Raw genomic sequence first — 20,951 nt, forward strand, 5'->3', positions numbered from 1 at the left:
CGGCACCTACTCCAATCACCTCCATCGCTCCAAATCACGTGGCCCTCTGACGTGAAATGAGGGCTGTACCCCCTGCGTTCCAGGTCGCCGTGGTTTCGGTTTCGGCTCATGTGCATATATCAAAATTCCGGGGTGGATATCTTCACGTACGTGCGTGTTTCAGTATTTTTTAAACATGGAATGGCTTTCAACTAGGAAGACCTCTCATTCTGATCTCCCGCTTTTGCCCGATCATTAATGGATTTTAGGTAACTAGTCATCTTGTAGTCAGTGGCGGATCCAAAACGTCAGTTTATACATTGGATTTCAGTTTCCCCCCTCCCCCACTACGCGCTCAGACCCCCCCCCCCCCCCCCATCCCAAACCGAGGGTCGCTGGATCCGCCCCTGCTTGTAGTTGCATACTTCCTTCGAGGGGATGTTAGCGTGGTCATAGAACTCAACTGTAAAAACGGCATCTATTTTTCTCTGCTAGTTTTTTAATGAAAATTCTGTAACGAATAAAAATAAACACCGTGTATATCTAAATGTAGAGTAACCTGCGGTAAGGATGTAGACGAGAGGAGTAGAGCCCTCTCTTGTCTGCGTCGTTACCGCTGCTTCCTTTGCACTTAGACATAAGAGCCCTAGAGGTGTAATCAAAAGGATTTCCTTTCGTTATTCATCAATCTGCAAAATTCCTTTTACTTGGACGGGGTCGCCGAGCGCAGAAGCCGCAGTCGCGTCTTCCGATAACGAAAGCTTGCCGCATCCAAAACTGACACATGAATTTTGTAAGCGGATTGATTTTACAAAGCGATAACTTGCTTTGGTGAAAGTTAAATAAGTTTAACAATGGGTGTAAGCGTGGGAATAATCAAAATAGCTCTATGGCTCTATGTTCGTCTGCTACACACAAAAAACGAAACAAAATACATCCGGGCTTCACTCGCGGGGAATGCTGGGAATAGACAAAAGTTGGATGGACGGCAGACATCATGGCTGCTGTGTTTGCAAAAAGGAGTTTACAGCTGAATGTGAAAGAATCGTTGGCTATTCTGTGATATGTTTTCGGTGTTAGTCTTGTGAGTGCCCCACACATTGTGGATGCTCTCTGCTACCGTTGTGAATCGATGTGCATATTCAGTTGTTTTATAATGAATGTCTGACATGTCATTTTTGTCGGAAATGTGCCGACAGTGATCTGCGCCGACATTTCGTGGTGTTTCAGGAACCTCTGGTAAAACTTGCTAACTATTGCATGAAAAAGCACATTGAGAAGTACAACACGCGAGTGGCGGATATATTCCTCCGCTTTCCATTGGAAAATAAAACGACCAAACATTTTCAATGAACTGGACTTGTAGACGATAAGCCTAACAAAGTTAATAATTTGTGTGCGTACAGCTTTCATTAATTTTGTCTGTATTACTTTTGCTAACGTAACACAGTTATTTGATTTACATTTTCGACGTCGACGAGCGCACTTGCTGATATCGCACAGTTGATAAAGCATAGCAGATAACCCGTGTGACCCGATACAACGCATTTTGTTGGTCGGGACCTGTGGATGACACTTGACAGCGACTGTTGCTTAAGGTTTTTGGGTATCAGTGTGCAGTTATGGAGTCGATATCTGTAGACTCATAGTTTGCAGGTGACGTGAGGGAGATCGCCCGAGGTAGAAAGAACCTTCCGATGCATGCCGCTGGACGCCTCGCAGTCGTTACTCTCTCTCTCTCTCTCTGTCTTGAGAGCAATACATGACATACATTATAATAATATGTCTACAAAGCGAAGAGCAAGACGGCTTCGCGAAGAGATGTCGTAAGCGTCGCGAAGTGCTTTGTAATAATAATAATAATCACAATTTGTTTGTATATTTTGCAGTTTTTAGTTATTTAACCCACCCCTAATTCCTTCCTAACACTCTCAACAGAACACTGTGAGCATGTAGAGTGCATCACAATGAGTTCAGATGAAGAAGTAGCACCAAGACGTAAGCGCAACATACGGCTCATCCGCGATGAGGATGAAAACGGTGACTCAGAGGCAGCCTCATCGGAGGAGTCGTCGGTTGATGATGAAGGAGGACTTGTAAATATGGATGTAGAAGATGATGAAGGGAGTGGTGAGGATGAGTCTGAATCATCCGAGGAGGATGAAGAGGACGAAGAGGAGTCTGAGTGGGAAGAAATACCTCAAGGTGATTTGAATTATTAGTACTTATTGAATGACGTTGTTGCATCTGAAACGTTTCAGGTTCCGAGGGTAGTGTAAGTAGGATATAGAATTGATCTTAAATAGTGACAATGCAGTAAAATTGTTACCCTATTCAAATGTGATGTGTATGAAAGAAGTATTTTGCGTCATTTGACTTTCCAAGTTTGCACTAGGGTCTCGTAAGAATTGCTAAAAAGCAACTGAGCTGGTGGTTAGAATTCATATTACCGTTATTTCATGTGTATTAGCCGCGGCTTATGTGCTATTTTTCTTTTCTCATGGGCGCTCTGCGGCTTATCCACCGGTGTGGCTTATCTGACGACTGTTTTGCCCTGGTATTTTCTCCATGCCCCGGTTTTAACGAAAGGGCCAACAGTGTCTCTGGAACAGCACCGCCGTGCCAATGCACGAACAATGCGTAACAGGGGTGCGTCTCCACATTCGAGTAGACTGACCTTCCTGGTGCATTCCCCCCAAGCAGCTTTAACAAAAGTGGTGACATGTCTTCTGGAAGGCCACTGACCTGTCAATCCATGAAAAACGCACAACAAGGGCACAATCTGATCATGGTAGAACACTAGAACTGACCTCCTTTCTTGTACACCATTCCGACCCTGGATTGTGGACCACAGGGATTATGGCCTTCTCTATGGTCTCCTATGTCGCACAAATCAGTCGCTTCTTATTGCCCACGGCTTATCTACGAGTGTGGCTTATCCTGAAAATTTTCAAAATGTTCCTAGAAATGGGTCCTGCAGCTTATCTGCGGTGCGGCTTATACGCGTGAAATTAGGGTATTAAAACCCTGAGACTAGGGACTACGGAAACAGACACATACAAACAAGATCTCAAACACAGCTGACCTTTACTGGAAAGGCTGACAAAATTTAAAGAAAACAACAAGGTCAAGGTGGAAAAGCTATCAACTTCCCCAAAGAGAGCAAAGGGTAATAGAATGCTTGCTAATAATGCACAGTTTCTGCAGGAACGGATCGACATTTTCTCTTTCAGTAGCCTTCAGTTTTTTGTCTATCCACGCAATGAAACTAAAACGAAAAAGCAGTCGGGAACACACTTTTCGATGACCACAGATGCAGGAAAAGCCTCCATAAAACAACATACTGTCTTCTAATCGATCCACCGTTTGCATGACCTGACTCTGATAAGCGCCCGAATGGCTGGCAACGAGGGAAGCAGTATTGGACTTCAAGGAATTGGGTATCTGCTGTGTATTGCATGTTGCATACAAGACTGCGGACACAAGAAAGGAAGAAAAATAGTGGCAGGAAGGTTTAGACTGTGCGATGCACTCTGCTGGGATCGCTTTACGCCCATTCTGGGGACTATTTTACACAAATTTGCCATTACAAAGTACCCCCCCTCCCCCCCATTTTTCTTACTCTTTCTGGGCACTTGAAGTAGGAAAGTGTGTGAGATCATCTGGATTAACTGCCCACTAACTCTTATATTGTTTCCTGGTGTGGTACAGCTGTTGACGTGATGTGGAAGGATGATCACAGTTGTTACATCCGCAAGTACTACAAGTATCTGCACTTCAGCCTGATATCAAGTACACACACACTGGACGATAGTTGAAAAAAAGTGTAGTCTCAGAATTGTTCTTGTAGACGCGCAACCCTCCCACTTCTGTTCCTTCGCAGAATTACTACTTGAAGGCCGCTGTCAGCAGTCAGCATCACCCTCAAAACCGAACGTCACAAATGGAAGTACAACAGTTGCGGACAGTGACAGCGACAGCAACCTGAGTGATGCCCAAGCTGAGCGCTGTCCAGTATGTCTGAACCGGTTCCTCGGTCAGGAAGTGGGCACCCCAGAGAGTTGTGACCATGCATTTTGTCTCGACTGCATTCAAGAGTGGGCCAAGGTGAGTGTTCCTTTTATTTTACCACACGACTCCAGTGATCATAATGTCGGGACTCTTACGATGTTGTGGGACATTATGCCTAGCTACGTTTTGGGACGATGTATCTTCAGGTGTGCTGGCTTGGAAGGGATGCTAAAGTTTTCTTGCTGGTCATGAAAATAAACCCAGCAGGTTCCGTGAAGATAGGGAACAACCTTGATAAGCGGTCTGCTCTTGTCACTTACAAAACAGCTTTTAACTACCACACACTCTCACATCCCACTCTCATCTCTCCCATAAGCATCTCTCACACACTCACCGTAGTTTTGGCGCTCTATGGCCTTTGTTGCCTTTGTGCCATTAAAACCATAATCTCTCTCTCTCTCCACTTACAAAAGAAATGGGCAAATGTTGTACAGAAGCTCCTGAAGGTCCAGTCTCTGGACTCCCATTGCCTCACGTGGCATGATGGAAGTTTTGACGTAATCCATAGAAGTGTGATGAGAACAAATCTGCTGACGTACAGCATAGTTAGGGATCTTCGGTTTCGGGTTTTATGACTTTTCAAATTGGGGGGGGGGGGGAATCGGGTGCTATTTACACACGAGAATTCGAGGAGAAATCGGGCGCTACGATCTCTGTCTGATATGTCATCAGGGAATTTTCGGGTGGAACGAAAGGCATACGAAACAAGCCACTGCTGTGACACTAAAGAAGAATCTTTATATTTCCGCTCGGCAGTGAATGACCGTGGCATTCAAACACTTGCCTGAGCTCCACAAAAGCTCGCCTTTGACTCCTGCAGGAGGAGATTATAGGAGGAGGACAAATAGGTTGTCACAAATAGCCCCCTTTTCTGATATTACGATTCACTTTTCCGACGGTTTACCTAGAATGACACGTTGAAGGGCCGCAAGGATTTCGGGTAGATATCGGGTTTTACCCGAATTCTTGAAAACTTGTTCGGGGGGGAACTATAGTGAAAAATCGGGTTTAACCCGAAGACGAAGAACCTTAAGCATAGTTTTGTTGCAGTGTTCCCCCAATGAAGTGCACCAAGATGTCCTGAAGGAAATAAGCATAAGGAAGGAAAAGCATAATTTTGTCACCAGAGAACAAAATGTTGGTAACATTTCCCAGGGGCGGATTCAGACCCTCACTTTGGGGGCGATCTCCCCCTTCCCAGCTTTGGATCCGCCACTGCCTGAGTCAGGATAGATACGCCACAGGGATAGTCACAAACAAACAGGGACTGATGCAAACACAGGGATAGACTCAAAAGTGTCTTTGCATTGACCGTAGTGAAATATGTTATGGGAAACACACCAGTTTATTCTTTACATGTAGGTATTATGTAGGTAAGCAGCACAAATAGTGTACATCTTGAGACAAAAGTTTACAGAACGCAGGGGTGTCTCATTTCTCCATTGGAGCGACACCCTAGCAGAAAACAGGAGCGGACACACGTGCCGGTCACCCGTTTCTTATTCAACCTCTTCCTGATAGCTAGCAGGGGGCCGTTCCGATGAAGAAATACGCCAGTGCCGTGTTCCATAAACTTTTGTCCAGAGCTCTACAATGCAAAATGTTAATGACTGCAGCTTTCTAGTAATTTTGAAGCTGAAGAAGCTGTGTTGACCTTGATTTCTGCGATTGCAAGAAGCGTTCTTAGCATTTGTTTTGTACCCTTTACCACTATGCAACAAGGAATGTCCGAGCGAAAATTATGCCCATGGTGCACACTCTTAAAACAGATCTTCACCACACATCACACTCTTAGCCAACCACCATCCCCAATGACATGGTTTCGCCCCGTGATTCAAGTCAAAACTGGGAGGCGTACGCCTTTTTGTGACGCCGCTTATGCAGTTAGCGAATTTAATCGCATATAAGGCACCCATAGTTTTACCCAAAAACGTCGCGCCATTGAATGGGTGTGTTCAGTTTGAAAATTGGAACCCAACTCCAACGATATCCACGGCGACCTCTCCTGAATCAAACAGCGTCATGATTCTCCCTCGCGTCATGATTCACACTCGCGTCATGATTCTTCCTCGCGTCATGATTCTCCCTCGCGTCATGATTTTCCCTCGCGTATGTGATTCTCCCTCATCGTCGCGATTCTCTCAGACCAAGTCGTCTTCCGTTCCATGAAGCGTGGAGAAAATACTTTTCTATGTCCGTCATATTCGTTATTCACCACTCAGGAGCTCCTTCTCGTTGTCTGTGCGATACGAGCAGACGTGCGAGCGCGATGCGTTGGCTGGCGCTATGCGAGACGTTCTGGCTGCTCTACTGAAGTCGGGATGTGTTTAATATGTGGGAAAAGAAAGAAAAAAAAAAGTACAAGTACTTTGGGGGGGGGGGGTGCATTCAACACGTGAGTGCGCGTCCAATATGCGAGTCAATACGGTACGTTAATTGTCACAAAAAGGCGTACGCCCCATGCTTTCCACAAATAAGTAGTGATAACGGTATCAGTCTGTGCAGTGGTTGACCTTCACCGTGCTGTGCGTTGAAATTCTGTTCTAAGAGTGCACTATTCGAATTGGAATTGTTCAAATCTCCTTTGCCATTGTATATTTTATGACAGGTAGTCCCCCTTTTCCTTTGTTCCCTTGTTCCTACATTGAACAGAACATGAACACCTGCCCAGTGGATCGGTCAGTCTTCAAACTGATCCTTGTACGAAAAGGAGAAAAAGTGATACGACGACTTGCGCTAGACAAGCCCAACAAGGATGAGGAGGCCGTTCAGGAGGACCTGACCTACTGTGAGGTGTGCGGTGCATGTGACCGTGAGGATCGGCTACTGCTGTGTGACGGTTGCGACTTGGGCTACCACTGCGAGTGCCTCACTCCACCTTTGGAGGAGGTTCCTATCGAAGAATGGTACTGCCCAGAGTGCGCTCCTGAGCATTCTACTCGGCTAGGTGAGCCGGGCTTGAGTTACTCACTCGAGGGATCTTGACAGGGCTCGCCTGTTACTTGAGAAATCATGCATCAAGGGGTCTATAAATGGGTATACAAGGCACACTTTGTTTTGTTTTTGCACTGCGCTATGTTGCAGACATAGTGACACTAGAACATAGACAACATAGACACTATGTTGGCTCTATCTCTGACCCACAAGTGCGTGTCGCACACTCTGAAACCCGACACTCGTCGGCTAAAGAAGGGCTAAAACAGCCATTGCATATTGTCTACAATTTGACTTCCAGAGGACGCAATGCCTGAGGATGTCTTGCATGACTTCCATGAAATGTTAGAAGGCAGGTTTAGGATGGGGGCAAGAAGAGCCATTGCGCGCACACGTGCCAGCGAAATAGTCAGGACACGCATTGAGCGTCGAAGAGCAGCAGAAAGTGGCGTTACATCGGTGAGCACATTTCTTGTTCTGAACGTTTTTTTTTTCACTTGCTTATACAACACTGTTGAACCAACACCACTTAGATAGAGAAAGCCTGCTTACTCGTCTATGTGATGTAACAACTAATAGTCAGCCAATCAGAATCGTGTTTTCAACGGCGGTAGCCAATCACAAACAAGCTTTCAGCAGTCATAGCCATGGAGACGAACCACCGTCGTCTGTGAACAGTGGTGGAACGTACCCACGTATACTAAACGGGAAAACTTAAAAATCAAGCTCAAAACGGTTCCGTATCTTTCTCATGACTGATTCTCTGGGAAGCGTGTTGCACTTTTTGTCTACACATTCATGTCTACAGGTTCCAAGTTAGCTGCAGTCATTTCCGAGTTCTTGTATTCGCAGAACGGCGGCGAATCACAATAGCAGACGAATTCTGACTATATATGTCCATGTAGCAAAGGAGGGAGAGGAGGCAATAAGCAGGCCTTCTGTATCTAGGTGGCGTTGGTTGAACTGTGAGTCAGAATGGGACAGGTTTGTAGTTGAACGTGTCCCGTCTCCTCGATTTCAGCCACCAAGATCATCCACACGAGCGCCCTCTAACGGGAGGAGGAGGACAGTGAGGCGGAGGAGACGGAGGCGTACAAAAGCCTCCAAGTCGAGCAAGACAAAGTCTGGTAAAACAAAGTCTGGCAAGACATCCAGCAGGAAGAGACGTACAAAGAAACACCGCCGTCGGAAACGGAAGCATAGGACTGTGAGTTGGACCAGAAGGCTGTTTATGCACGTACCGCATTTGTTCACGTATAAGCCAACCAATTTTTCTGTTCCGCACAATCCAGTGTACGGACGACCCTCGTCGTTACGAAGTCAGTAGGACCGGGGAAAATTCGATGTGGTAAACTTCGAATAATCGTGTTTGCAAACGTTTCTATCGGGACACAGTACGACCTTGAACCATAGATGGAGAAGATACCCGTAAAAAAGAACTTTTTACGAGTTAAGTTACCGTGTGAAAAATGTAACTAGGTTAATAACAAGGTTCTTCAGCCTGAAATGTAACTCACAGTTACGGAGTTACTTAAAAAAAAAGAACGAGTTACTTCCAAGTTACTTCAGACGCAAAATAGCACTACAGAGGTGCAGCGCACGTGAGCAGTTGAGTTCGACCTTGAGTTGCCTGTGGAGGAGTGCAACACGCTTAGATCGTTTTCGTCGAACGCGTTTCACCTTACTCCCTGTGGGCACACAATGGTTCAGCTTCATTTCAATGGCTGCGGTTCTTACTTCCTGGATAGAATACTGTCATTGATTGAATATCACGTTTTTATGGCATAAAATGCCACGAAAGAACCGTAGAGAAAACAAGAAAATAAGTGGACGTGAGCGAAAAGCGAATTAAAAGTAACACGGAACTTAGCTTAAGTTACTTTGGCAAAGCTACCTGAAAAACGAGTTCCTCTGAAAGTGACCACAGCGCAAAAGTACAGCGGTAAGTTACAAGTTACCAAAAAAAGGAAACTTAGTTACAGTACCGAGTTACCTCAAACTCTGCTCTGAACAAAGCGATTTCATTCTAATGAGGGTTTACTCTACGTCCTGCGGATGTCCCGTCTTGGGACATTTGGCTCACTCAGAGTAGTGTGTTTTTGTCCAGTGGTTGCTACGCATCTTTTTCTACATTGTCTTTTTTAATGGTCAGAGTCTACGATCGAGGCAGTCCGCTCGTCCACTGAGCAAGCCGCCCTCAGTGAGGCAGAGAATTGCCGAAAAGCTGGGCCTTCGTAAACCTCCTCCGGGCCATTGCCTACCCTTGATGAATCGCACAGATCTTACAGCCACGGGATACGCAGACTGTAGCGTTTCCTCGTTGTCCATATTTGGCGATCGGGACGAGCTGGTTTCTTTGGATGACAGGTAAAACAGCTGCTGTCCTAGTGTTCACAATGTATAACAAAGACGGTTAAGAGCGTCAACTGTTTACCATACACATAAAAAACAAGACTTTTGTGCAGTAGGCTGCACTTCTTCAGGTTTGAGGACCTGTTAGTACAAGTGGTGAAGCATATACCGTATTTGTTCGATTCTAAGGCGGTCACGATTCTAAGGCGGGGGTGCACTTTAGCCATTAAAATTAGGGAAAAATCGACTCACCCGTAAGGAAGACTAGAACAACAGGATGTAGTTCCGTAGCCGGGCTTATGGCTTTTTTAAACAAACGGAAGTAGACATCAAATAACGGATGATTTTACTAGAAAGATGAGAAAATTACGGATGAAATGAAACAAAAAGCAACGTCGTATAACGTACTAAACATACAAAAATTAAATTTTATCGCTCGTTTCTTCGAGAAAATCCGCCATCTTGGATGAGGACTTTCTGACCTAACCCGAGGCACAGTCTCGACGCCCGCACCGCCTAGTGCGTGCCTGGGGGGGGGGGGCGCCCCCCCCAGACCCCCCCCCCCCCAATCTGTAGAACCTAACTTAACCCAACCTCACTAAAGTGAGGTGCTTTAGCCCCTTACCTTTCGCAAGATGACAAGTTTCGAATCCGTTAGGCTTAGCACTCCCGTGTTTCTCCAGCGCTAAAAGTGAGTCAGATGGGGTTGTTCAAATGCATATAAAATAACTTCTAGACCACAAATTCTTGTAATTCTTGTTTTTTTACATTCGCTATATGGTCTTCTCTCACTTCAGTGCATTATTTATCTTCTGAACACTCCGGCTAATTAGAAAAAGGCATAAGCCCGTCTACGGAACTACACCCGAACAACATTTCTTGCATACAGAACACTCAAAAGTCATCGGCGTCCGAGAAGTCCGTGTTTTCCTTGTTGCTGTCGCACTCCCAGAGCTCATCATCCTCAACTCCATCAAGAGAGTTCGATATACAGCATTTCTTGAAGGACGCAGCAACCATGTTTTCTGGAATCGCAGCCCAGGCGTCGGCAACCCACTGAGCCACTGTGGATGGCGACGCCCGCTTCAAGCGCCCCGATGGTGTTAGGGCGACACTGTCTGAACTCATCCACTCGTTGTAGAGGCGTCGCACGTGGTCCTTAAACGGTTTGTTCAGGCATACGTCTAATGGTTGAAGTTGACTGGTCATACCTCCGGGTATGACAACCAGTTTCGTCTTTTCTTCCACCAACTTCTTCTTCACAGCCTCCGTCAAATGTCCCCGAAACGCGTCAAGGACTAGCATGGCATGGCGGCATAGAAGAGACCCAGGTCGGCGACACCACACAGTCTTCACCCAATCCAACACGAGTTCTTCTGTCATCCACCCCTTCTCTTGGCATCGCACGATGACACCTTTCGGAAACGGTTCATTCGCTGGAATTGTCTTACGTTTAAACACGATGTATGGGGGCAACTTTCGGCCGTCGGCTGTACACGCGAGCATTACGGTGATCCGTGACTTCTCGTTTCCGGTGGTTTTAATGGTCACTTGATGTTCACCCTTCTTGTGAACAGTCTGGCTTGAAGGCATATCAAAGAAAATCGGAGACTCATCGGCGTTGCCGATCTGGCCCAGCAGAAAATCGTAGCTCTTGCGCAGGTCAATCACATACCTCTGAAAGGACACCAATTTTTCTTCGTAGTCGTTCGGCAACTTTTGTGACACGGACGTCCGTCTTCTCAGGGAGAAACCTGACCGCTTCATGAACTTCTGTACCCAGCCTGTGCTTGCTTTGAAGTCACTTGATGGAATGCCGCGTTCCCTTGCCAGCTCTCTTGCCTTGATCTGGATCATTTCTGTTGTCACTGTGAAAAAGCTTTTCCTTCTGGCAATGACGAACTCCGTCAGACGCTCCTCCAGTTCCGGGAATGTTCCCTTGCGTGGGCCAGTGAATGCTTTCCTCATGGCCGAGCACGTGAACAGGGAGCCCTTGTTCTTCCTCCACCGACGCACGTTGTTCTCCGGAACGTTATGCTTTCTTCCCGCTGCACAGTTGCCTAAGGCTTCAGCGTCAAGGATAACCTTCCTCTTAAAAGCCGCATCGTAGTGCACACGACGGGTTGCCATCGGAAATCGTTTTGCGAATCACGGTGGAAATCACTAGCAACTGGAACGACTGGAACCACTGAACTGCCGTTGAAGACGCCAAAGACGCTGCGCAGCTACATGCGCCCCCACGGTCACGTGGGTGAAAGGGGAGAGGACAGGCGAGGGCGCTTGCGCTTGCATGATGGCGCGTAATGGAAGGCTCCGGTCACGAATGTAAGGCGGGTGGCGGCTTTTGGACTCCAATTTTGCGAAAAAAACCTCGCCTTAGAATCGAATAAATACGGTATCAAAAACCAAGTCACGTGGTACAAGAGAAAGGGTAAGGGTGAAGAGAACTACAAACGCAATACAAATATCAACAAAAATGAAAAACAAAACGCAATTGCCATTGTGCATTGCGTTTTGTTTTTCATTTTCATTTTCATTTTTATTTTCATTTTTGTTTTTCATTTTTGTTGATATTTGTATTGCGTTTGTAGTTCTCTTCACCCTTACCCTTTTCTCTTGTACCATGTGACTTGGTTTTTGATATATGCTTCACCACTTGTAACAGGTCCTCAAACCTGAAGAAGTGCAGCCTACTGCACGAAAGTCTTGTTTTTATGTATATAGTAAACAGTTGATGCTCTTAACAGTCTTTGTTATTTTGGATTCTGCATCGCCGGAACCTTGTACATTGTTTTTTCTTCACGTTCTACGATGTTTACAATTGTAGTGAGGAATGTCTTTTGCAGTGGGGATGATGGAAGCACAGATGTGCTTACCGTGAGGCGGACACACCATCGCGTTACCCCATCCCACGTTAAGCAGAAGCTGCTGAAACCTACGCCTCCATTAGACCGGTATGTACTACTACAGGCCATCAAACAGATCAGTAGTGTGGTAGATAGATAAATATTTCTGTTGTAGATAAGCCACGTCTTTTTGTTTAATTTGCGTCGTGATATAAAGTGGATCAGTGTTCGATGGAATCTTATAGCCTTAAAGGAGTACAGAGGGCAATCAAAAAGAATTTCAGATTAAGGCATCTGATGAAAGTGTGTGTGTCATTATACCGAATAGCGTGGAAGGTTTTGATGTGTGCAACTTGTTTCCCAGAAAAAAACTCGCGTAAACATAGCTCCGCGCGTTCTCCCTTAACTCGCCATTCCAGCTATAACGAGGATGAGGAGGTACGATGCCACGTCACCGATGACGGTATAAGGAGAACTCGTTCTGGTTCGCCGGTCAGGGGGGTCAGCTCCTTGTCCCTTTGCCGCCGTAAACCTGTTTTGCCAGTTCTCCCGGAGAACTGGGGATAGAAGCAGCGGCCGAAGCATTACCGAGCAAGGAGAAAGGCTTTATCAGAACCCCGAACAGCGGAGTAGCAGACGACAGCGAAGTAGCAGACAACATTTCTCTAGGCCAGTCAGCGAGCATTCTCCTTATAGCGTCAGCGCGAGGTTCCAGGCAGATCACAGGCTGGTACTGTTCTTCACCACCGTTGCGCACGGTCGCTTTTTTCGGCGTATTTTAAATTCAATTTCTGCGATAATTATGACTCTGTGGTGTAAATTACTTCGCACGGTGCATCTTACTGGCCTACTTAACAGTTTTATAGGAAGAAAACTGGGTGTTAAAAATGACTTCTGTGCTACTTTAATGGACATTATGCTATGAGAGGCAGGTTATTAGACATTAAGACATCGTTTCTCATGCAGAATTGCAGAACCTGACAGTCTGCCAAGGTCACTCTTGACAGACTTTGTGGATAAAGCTTTTAATGAAGTTAAATAACTACTACAATGATTAATTATTAGAGTGATATTTTGTTACGATTAATTAATCTAATAACTTCCGCAGCATCCGGATGGCACTTGCCAAGCCATCGACAGCACCCTCCTGTGGCGACGTTCTCGGCAGCATTCTGGCAACCCAAAGGGTTCTCCTGGGCCGTCACACGACGCGACACGCCATCATCCAGCGTGACGGATCTCTGGACCTTCGCTCAGTTCCTCTGAGTGCCGTACAATCGCGACCTCGGAGCCCAGGGTCCTCCACTGCATCTTCTCCGCCCCCTAGTGGCGTTGGTGGCAAGAGTCCGTCTGCACCGAACCAGCTGGGAGGGAACAGTGCCGCGCTCGTTGGGACAGGGGACAGTGTGTGCCGAAGCGGGGTGCTGTTTTCCGGAGAAGACCCTCCGAGGGACTGTGGTGGGGGGCAGGCGGTGGCTGATTGTGTGCTGCCAAACAAGGGGAAAGAAGTTTCGAAGAATGGGATGGGGGCAGGGGATAGTGAAGATGAGGTGGACATATACAGTGACATTGAGTCAATCGGAGAGGACCAGCAAGGACGTGGTCAAGAGCCAGAAACCTCCTCGTTTGACGGTCCGGTCATGAAAGTGGTTGGTGTTTGTAAATTTTCTACTTCGTATACTTATACTTATCATATACTTCCCCAAATAGGATCAGTCACTTTACAGGAGCAACTGCAAGTCCATGAAAAACTGAATTTTCGATTACGAAGAAATGTACGGTCACTGCATTATTTTTTACGCACAGAAAATGTATAGAGCCTGAAGTTTTCGGGAAATATTTTTTTCTAAATTCGGGGGGTAAAAATTGGGTAAATAAACATGTGCACTAAATTCATGCGAATTCGGGTGAAAAAACTTCCAGTATGCTGAATTCGGGGTGAAGTCGGGCTCAGTTACTCAACTAACTGTAGTGGTTTGGTACAAATGGTGATGTAACTGAATTTTTCTGCCAAACAAGTAAGTTAATGCATTCCTACAGACATCCCAGTGAGGGGAATTTGCCGGGTAAAAATCGGGTTTCACCGTAAAGGGTGAACCTTCAATTCGGGGTGCAAATTCGGGGAAGAATCGGGTAAAACCCTAAAACTTCAGGCTCTAAAAATGTACAACTGCAGGCTGCACAGTGTGTACAGTACCCGCTTGGTACTCTCCGTCTACAGAGCTTACGTCACGGATCACTCTGGTGGCAGTGCTTTTTTTTTTCTTTAGACTTGTTACTCATAATCTGCGATTCAAGAGGAATATCTCTGGTTGATGGACGAGATAGCTTTCTGTAAATTTAATCTAAATCTGTAAATTTGAGGTTGTCACCGGAGATCATAGATGGCTTCAGTGCTCCTTTAAAATTGTTCGAATATTTAGTGTGGTCTTCAAATTCGTAATAGAGAATACTGTACTTTAACAGATCCCCGACTCTCACAAGAGGGCCGACGATGACGGTGGCAGCGGAGACGACTCGAGCGAAAATGAACTTGTCATCGACGAAGAGGAGAACGGAAGGAACGAGGACGAAGTTGCTCCTTCTCCTGATAGTGTATCTAGCCCTTCACCCATTGCAGCCGACAAGAGTGCGGACAGGCACAATGATCAGCAAGAATCCGACGAGGAGGAGGAGGAGGAGGAAGAGCCTGTACGGAATGGGAATGACAGTGAAGATGATGAGAATAGCAAGGAAGACAAAGTGCCTTCACAGATAGATCAGAAAACAGAATCTCCAGAATTAGCAGCCAAAAGTTTGTCCTCCCCAGGTAAAACGAGCGAGGAGGGTGCGTTTCCTGCGTCGTCACCCCTCGAAGCAGTTGAGACGGATGACAGTGATGCTTCCGCACCGTCGTCTCCTATCGACGTCAACGATAGAGGCGTGGCAATGTCACCAACAGCGTTACGCGCCACCCGCGGAAACGAAAAAGTGAAAGGAGACGATTCCGCGCGCTCGTCACCAATTGATGTCGAGGATGTGGGAGAAGATGCACCTTCGCCTGTGTCCTCCGCTGATCCTAACGAAAAAGTAGAGGGTTCTGCACCCTCATCGCTTGTTGATGCAAACGAGGTGGCAGAACATTCTGCTCGGTCATCGCTCGTTGATGCAAATGAGAAGGATGAAGTTTCGCCGCCCCCATCACCTGTTGACGCCAACGAGGCCGCCGAAATATCGCCACCGTCATCACCCGCCGATGTCAACGAGAAGTGCGAGGGATCGCCCGTATCATCTACAGTCGATGAAAACGAAAAAGCCGAAGAAGAGGCAGACGAAGTAGGAGACGACGGGGAAACTGCCGTTTCATCACCAAAGGAGATCGAAAGTCCAGAAGGCAACGAGGAGGCAGAGCCAGTGGAGATTGAATCCCCCCCTGCACAGGAAGCCGAACCTGTTGACAATCTCCTCGGTGCTGCAGTGACAGAGGACATCACTTCTCCAGAGTACGAACCGAGCGTACATGACGGTGAAGAGGAAGAAGAAGGGCTGCTCAGCGAGCAAAGCAGAGACGGCATCGAAGAAGTGTCCGAGCCGGGGAGTGGAGACGAGTTATTTGGTGGGGGTGCAGAACTGCAGGAGCCGGAGCCAGTGAGAGAAGAACCGCGAAGATCGAAAGGGAAGAGTTGCCACAGACACAAGCATCGGAGACGGCGACGTTCCCATGATGAGGAACGAGAGGAAGGAGAGATCGTGGAAGAGTCTTCGTCTTCCCGCAGGAAGAAAATCCAGGACGAGATGGATGAGTACATGGATGCGGGTCCACGGATCAACATCTCTGAACTGCCAAGGATTCCAAAGCTTAAAAGGGTGCAGGACATCGGCCGTGAGGCGACTCCAGACTCGAAGCGGACAAGTGTTTTAGGACGAGTGGATGCTGGCAGCAGCTCGGAGATCAGCTGGAAAAAGCTTTCAAAGCATTCGCGCGAAAGGATTTATCGTGATGGGAAGCACAAGGATGAGAAATTAATGTTCAAAGAACGAGAAATTAGAAAGAAAGAGAAGGATAGAAGACTCCAGGAAAAGAACAAAAAGGAAGAAGAACAAAAACCAAAAAAGGAACGTAAGCCAGACCGTGAGCTATATGTGCGCCCAGATAAGAGACGCGATTGGTCGCGTAAAGAGAAGACGTCCTCGTCATCCTCCTCTTCTCAAAAGGAACGTAAGGATAAGCATAAGGACAAATACAGTAGTAGGCACAGTAGCAAGGACAGACACAGCAGCAGGGACAGACACAGCAGCAAGGACAGGCAGAGTAGCAAGGACGCCCGATGCGACTCAAAGGACAGGAGGGATCGGCACAGTGGCCGACGCAAGAGATCCTCGGATCGATCGAAAGACAGATCTGGGGACAGAAGTGAGAGAACATCTGAAAGGAAGCATAAAGAACACAAAGAGTCAAAAAGGAGCGACGAGAGAGAATCGAGGAAAGATGATCGTAACGTCAGGAGGATGGAAGAAAAAGCAAAAGCAATACTTGAAAAGAAGGAGAAAGAATACTGGAAGGAGAAACATGAGAAGCGCGCCAAGCACAAGGAACACTCGCCAAGTCCTGCTGTTGAAGGTGCAACACCCATAGAACACAAGGAGGTATTCACGAAAGGAAACAGTATCATCATTAATGTCAACTTTAACAGAAAAGCTGACGCCAAAGGTATCCACCACGACGAAATCAAGGAATCTAGGTCACGAAAAAGGGTTCCTTCTCCAGACGAAGAAGTCAGTGCTAGGAAGAGAGCATGTTCTTCTAGCAATCACTATGACAGTGACTCCAAGGATGATGACGATATTGAAGAGATAATTGAAGTCGATAGCGACAGCCCTGCGGATAACTTTGGCTATGACAACCACGCCTCCTCAGAAAGCGAGTACGAGGAGGAAGCTGAAACGGTCAGTCATGCTGCCGAGTCTCCAGTCGAGGAAAAGAAGAAGATACGTGAACCTTCACCCGATCCCATGCCCCCTCCCGCTGTCCCCGCTCAAAGCCCACCTCGCTCACCACGATCTCCATCACCTCCATCCCCTCCTGAAGATAATAGCTACGATCCATGCGAACCCACTAAGAGCCCGAGCCCCCCTCCTCCCGCGGACCCCGTGCCGCCTCCGGAACCCGAGCTACCCCCGCTTCCCCCTGAGCCGGAGCCCGATCCAAAAGTTGTCCGGCCCGCTCCCTCTCGCCCAGTGATGATCCGGCCCGCGACGCCTCCCGCAGTGACCTACGCTAACCACGTGCAGCTGCCGAGCCTGCACATGCCTCCACCGAGTTACGTCCTGCCGCCTCGGACACTCCCCGCGCTCGTCGCGAGCCTGCGAGCCCCCTGGCCCGCAGGTCCCATGTTCGCCCCGTCCCACTTGCTAGGACTGAGGGGAGCGTTTGCAGCCCCAACGACCCTTCTAGGACCACCAGTAGGAATCCTTCCGCCACATGCGGCCGTTGCTATGGCTATGGCTCCTCAACCGACAATGATACTTCCGCCGGAAAATGTGGCAAAGCCGCAGCCGGAGATAACGGAAGTGGTAGATATGGAGGTAGACTCGCCGTATTCCCCTCCAGACTCCCCAGTTGGTGCCGCAGCGCAAGAGAACGAGAGGAAGATTTCGTCGTTCGACACGCTGCTCCCAGCGAGAACGGGTAGGGAACCAACAAAGGGCAGCCACAAAAAGCACAGGAGCGGCAGCAAGGAGCGGAAGCAAATCGTTCACTTTATGATGGAGAAGGGTGTTCGGGCAAAAGCTGCAGAAACGAAAGGGCGGATGGACGAGACGCAATTGAAGGTCCTCGACGAGCTACCCAGTTCTGCTGTTGAAATGCAAGTGAAAGAGAAGGTGAAATGATTTTGATATCTTTACATACAAGGGCGCTGCATGGGTTGCATTGCTAGACCTTGGCCTAGATTTCCTTCGTTTGCTTTACCTGCTTGGGCCTGTCCTGATGGCTCCACGCCTGGTCTGGGCCCAGCCTGTCAACTACAGATTAGAACGCTATAAAGGTTGCCAGTGGTGTATGTTAAAGGAGTACAGACGGCCATCCAAAAAATGTTCGGATTAAGACGTCTGATGAAATTGTGTGTGTCAGTTTACTGTACAGCACGAAAGGTTTTGATGTGTGCAATTTGTTTCCCAGAAAAAAACTCGCATAAACATAGCTTGGCGAGTTCTCCCTTAACTCTCCACTCCTGGTATGATGAGAACGAGAAAAGTGGTGCCACGTCATCGATGACGTTACAGGACCCACGCGTTCTGGTTCGCTGGTCAGTTGGGGTCAGCGCCCAGTCCCTTTGCCATCGTAAAGCAGTTCTGCCTGTTCGCCAGGAGAATTGGGAGATAGAAGGAGCGGCCGAATCATGACTGAGCCAGGAGCAATGCTTTTTCAGAGCCCTAGCTTTTTCCCTAGTAGCTCCACAGGGCGGCGTTCCCCACATTCCACTTGGAAACAAGGTGAAGGAAAAATGAAAATGTCATGCCCCGGAGGAAGAAAAGTGCGGTTGGGTACCAGCATTTCTGGCATGTTGCACCATATCGAGAGTATAATTTGGAGCTTTTTGAAACATGACAGATTTCCAAAAAATTTTCGCCGCATGCTTTTCAGCGTTTTTTAGCACATGCTGAAAACGCTGAATACTACGTATAACCCGCCTTGCAGAAACGGTATCTACACTGCTCTCATAGCCTTTCTTTCTTTAAGAAAAAAAATCAGTTGCAGCTAAATAAAAGTACCCTGTATACTGACAGCAAATCTGCAAACTTTCGCATCTTTCGAGACTTGCGTGCGCACACAAAATGTGTCACAGGACTAGACCAGATGTGTGGTACGTAATATGATGTCGCGAAATACTGCATGCTTATTCCACTGACTGACTGACTTCATATTTGTCACACAGTTTTTGAAGAAGCTTAATCGTCAAGAACGTGTTGTGGAAGAGGTGAAACTATCACTTAAACCTTACTACAACCGTCGAGAAATCACCAAGGAGGAGTACAAAGACGTGCTTCGCAAGTCCGTGCCCAAGGTAATGCCTCTCTGCTTGTCCCCCTCAGTCGCGTGTTAACGTATGACGCTCTTCCGCAGATCTGTCACAACAAATCGGGGGAAATCAACCCGGTCAAAATCAGAGCCCTGGTGGAAGGCTACGTCAAGAAAGTCAAGTACCACCGCAAGAAACCATCATCCACGCACAAATCGAAAGCCACATCCTGAGACTTGGCAAAATGCGCTCTTCGGCATACAGAGTGTAGTGAATCGGAACTGAAGCACAGTGGTCATTGAAAAACTGCACTTGGCCGTCACGGCGCACTCGGCCGTTGAAGTACACCTGACGGAACGGAGATCATCCTCACATGTGGTTCACTGGAGAGAGGTACTGGCGGTGCGTCAAGGTGCCACACACACACACACGTCGGAGTGCTGCCTTCTTGCTCGGAAGCAATGTTCCGTGACGCAAGCAGAAAAGAGACGCACGTAACTTATAAATTATGATGTCCTATTCCTTCTCGTCTAGAAGGGGTGAGGGAGCTTTGCCCTCTCGGCTCTGCTTGCACTGACTTTTGTAAAACGCAAGCTCTGTTGAGAATTAAAAGTTTTATGTCACCCTGCTCTACAGCTGCTGGCATCTTCAAGTGAGCTCTCCTGCACGGTGTCTGTATGAGGTGATGTGTATCTTTACTCGATCATAGACTAGGTGCATTATTTTCACCTGCATTCCTTGCACCTGGTGTAAGTGGGCAGCACCTCTGCATTCTTTTTGGAGAGTGCAACTTGCACCCCTCCACCTCTTCATTTGTTTCGCGGTGCAAATTGCTCCGTTTCTGCACCGAACCCTAAAACCACTGCACCGTCGGTAGAGCAGATGTAGTGGTGCAGGGCAGAACAAGCAGACCACACACAGCAACATGCCAGTGGAAAGTGCACGCATATTCGATGTCTCTATTAAAATGGGAAAGCCATTGTTGAAGATAACCAAGGATGCGAAGGGCAAGTATGTGCCGTCGATCTTCAAATCAAGTCAATTCAATTGTTTATTTGCCATTCAGCTTCTTTGTGTGCTCCCGGTTGTTATTGCAGTTTCTCCTTGCATGTAGCCTTTTGCTCCAATTTTATTGTCTTCGGATAAAATAGTGGATATTCAAACATTGCTGAGATTAACCAAGATGGCAAATGAGGCATGCGCTTGTATTCATTTAGGGCAGTGCAGTGCAATGCTTTCAAAATATGTAGCGGCACCATTTGCCAAGTGCTACGACTGCGGTTCGTGCCTCCTCTGAATCTGTACAAAGCAGCTCAAGCACGACAACTGTCGTACGTGCTGTCATAGCGACAGCAAACAACGTACAAACAACATGTCAACTGCAGTCCAACCACGCTGAATGGCAGATGACTCAGCAGACAGCACCAACTTGCATCCTTGCCCCTTCGCATACGTTTTGGGCCAAGGGGTGGCTGCACTGGTCAGAAAACTTTCCATCATTTCCGCTGCACCCTTGGTGAAAAAGGTAGAATGGTAGCATTTTTTTTAATGAAAACAATGCGCGTGTACGAGTTGCTGTCAGGAACATTACATGCCTACTTCATAAAATGTTAAGCTTGCATTATTTAGCATTGGCAACTGTCTTCATCTAAATAATTACTTTCATTCTGCTGAATACTGGTTCAAACGTCTCGTGTTGTAACCTTTTTTTTTTTTTTTTCTGTAGCATCTCAAGTACCTTCTGAAATTTGACCTTGTTTTCTTGTAC

The 20,951-nt window shown here is 47.3% G+C and overlaps 1 protein-coding gene across 3 annotated transcripts; it reads left to right on the top strand.

Annotated features, from left to right (window-relative positions):
• The first annotated feature begins 945 nt into the window (after positions 1 to 945).
• LOC135394137 (PHD and RING finger domain-containing protein 1-like) lies at positions 946 to 19,812 on the top strand. Of its 3 annotated transcripts, none has more exons than XM_064624674.1 (12): positions 946 to 1,218; positions 1,918 to 2,184; positions 3,863 to 4,086; positions 6,703 to 6,997; positions 7,286 to 7,443; positions 8,006 to 8,191; positions 9,137 to 9,351; positions 12,183 to 12,290; positions 13,291 to 13,831; positions 14,649 to 18,044; positions 19,100 to 19,228; positions 19,288 to 19,812. In XM_064624674.1, exons 2-12 carry the CDS (start codon positions 1,947 to 1,949, stop codon positions 19,414 to 19,416), a joined length of 5,619 nt encoding a protein of 1,872 aa, XP_064480744.1. In that variant the 5' UTR covers positions 946 to 1,218; positions 1,918 to 1,946; the 3' UTR covers positions 19,417 to 19,812. The 3 variants fall into 3 exon arrangements, with proteins under 3 accessions (XP_064480744.1, XP_064480743.1, XP_064480742.1); XM_064624673.1 differs by having other exon boundaries at positions 946 to 1,063; XM_064624672.1 differs by lacking the exon at positions 946 to 1,218 and adding an exon at positions 1,227 to 1,805.
• Positions 19,813 to 20,951: the final 1,139 nt, after the last annotated feature.

Source organism: Ornithodoros turicata, chromosome 5 (genome assembly GCF_037126465.1).
Source record: "Ornithodoros turicata isolate Travis chromosome 5, ASM3712646v1, whole genome shotgun sequence".
In the NCBI taxonomy this organism is placed as follows: Eukaryota; Metazoa; Arthropoda; class Arachnida; order Ixodida; family Argasidae; genus Ornithodoros; species Ornithodoros turicata.

Coding starts and splice junctions, on each gene's coding strand:
- LOC135394137 (XM_064624672.1), top strand. CDS start 1,742: ATGACATACATTATAATAATATGTCTACAAAGCGAAGAGCAAGACGGC. Junction 7,444..8,005: donor CAGAAAGTGGCGTTACATCG/GTGAGCACATTT, acceptor CCTCGATTTCAG/CCACCAAGATCATCCACACG. Junction 9,352..12,182: donor CTGGTTTCTTTGGATGACAG/GTAAAACAGCTG, acceptor TGTCTTTTGCAG/TGGGGATGATGGAAGCACAG.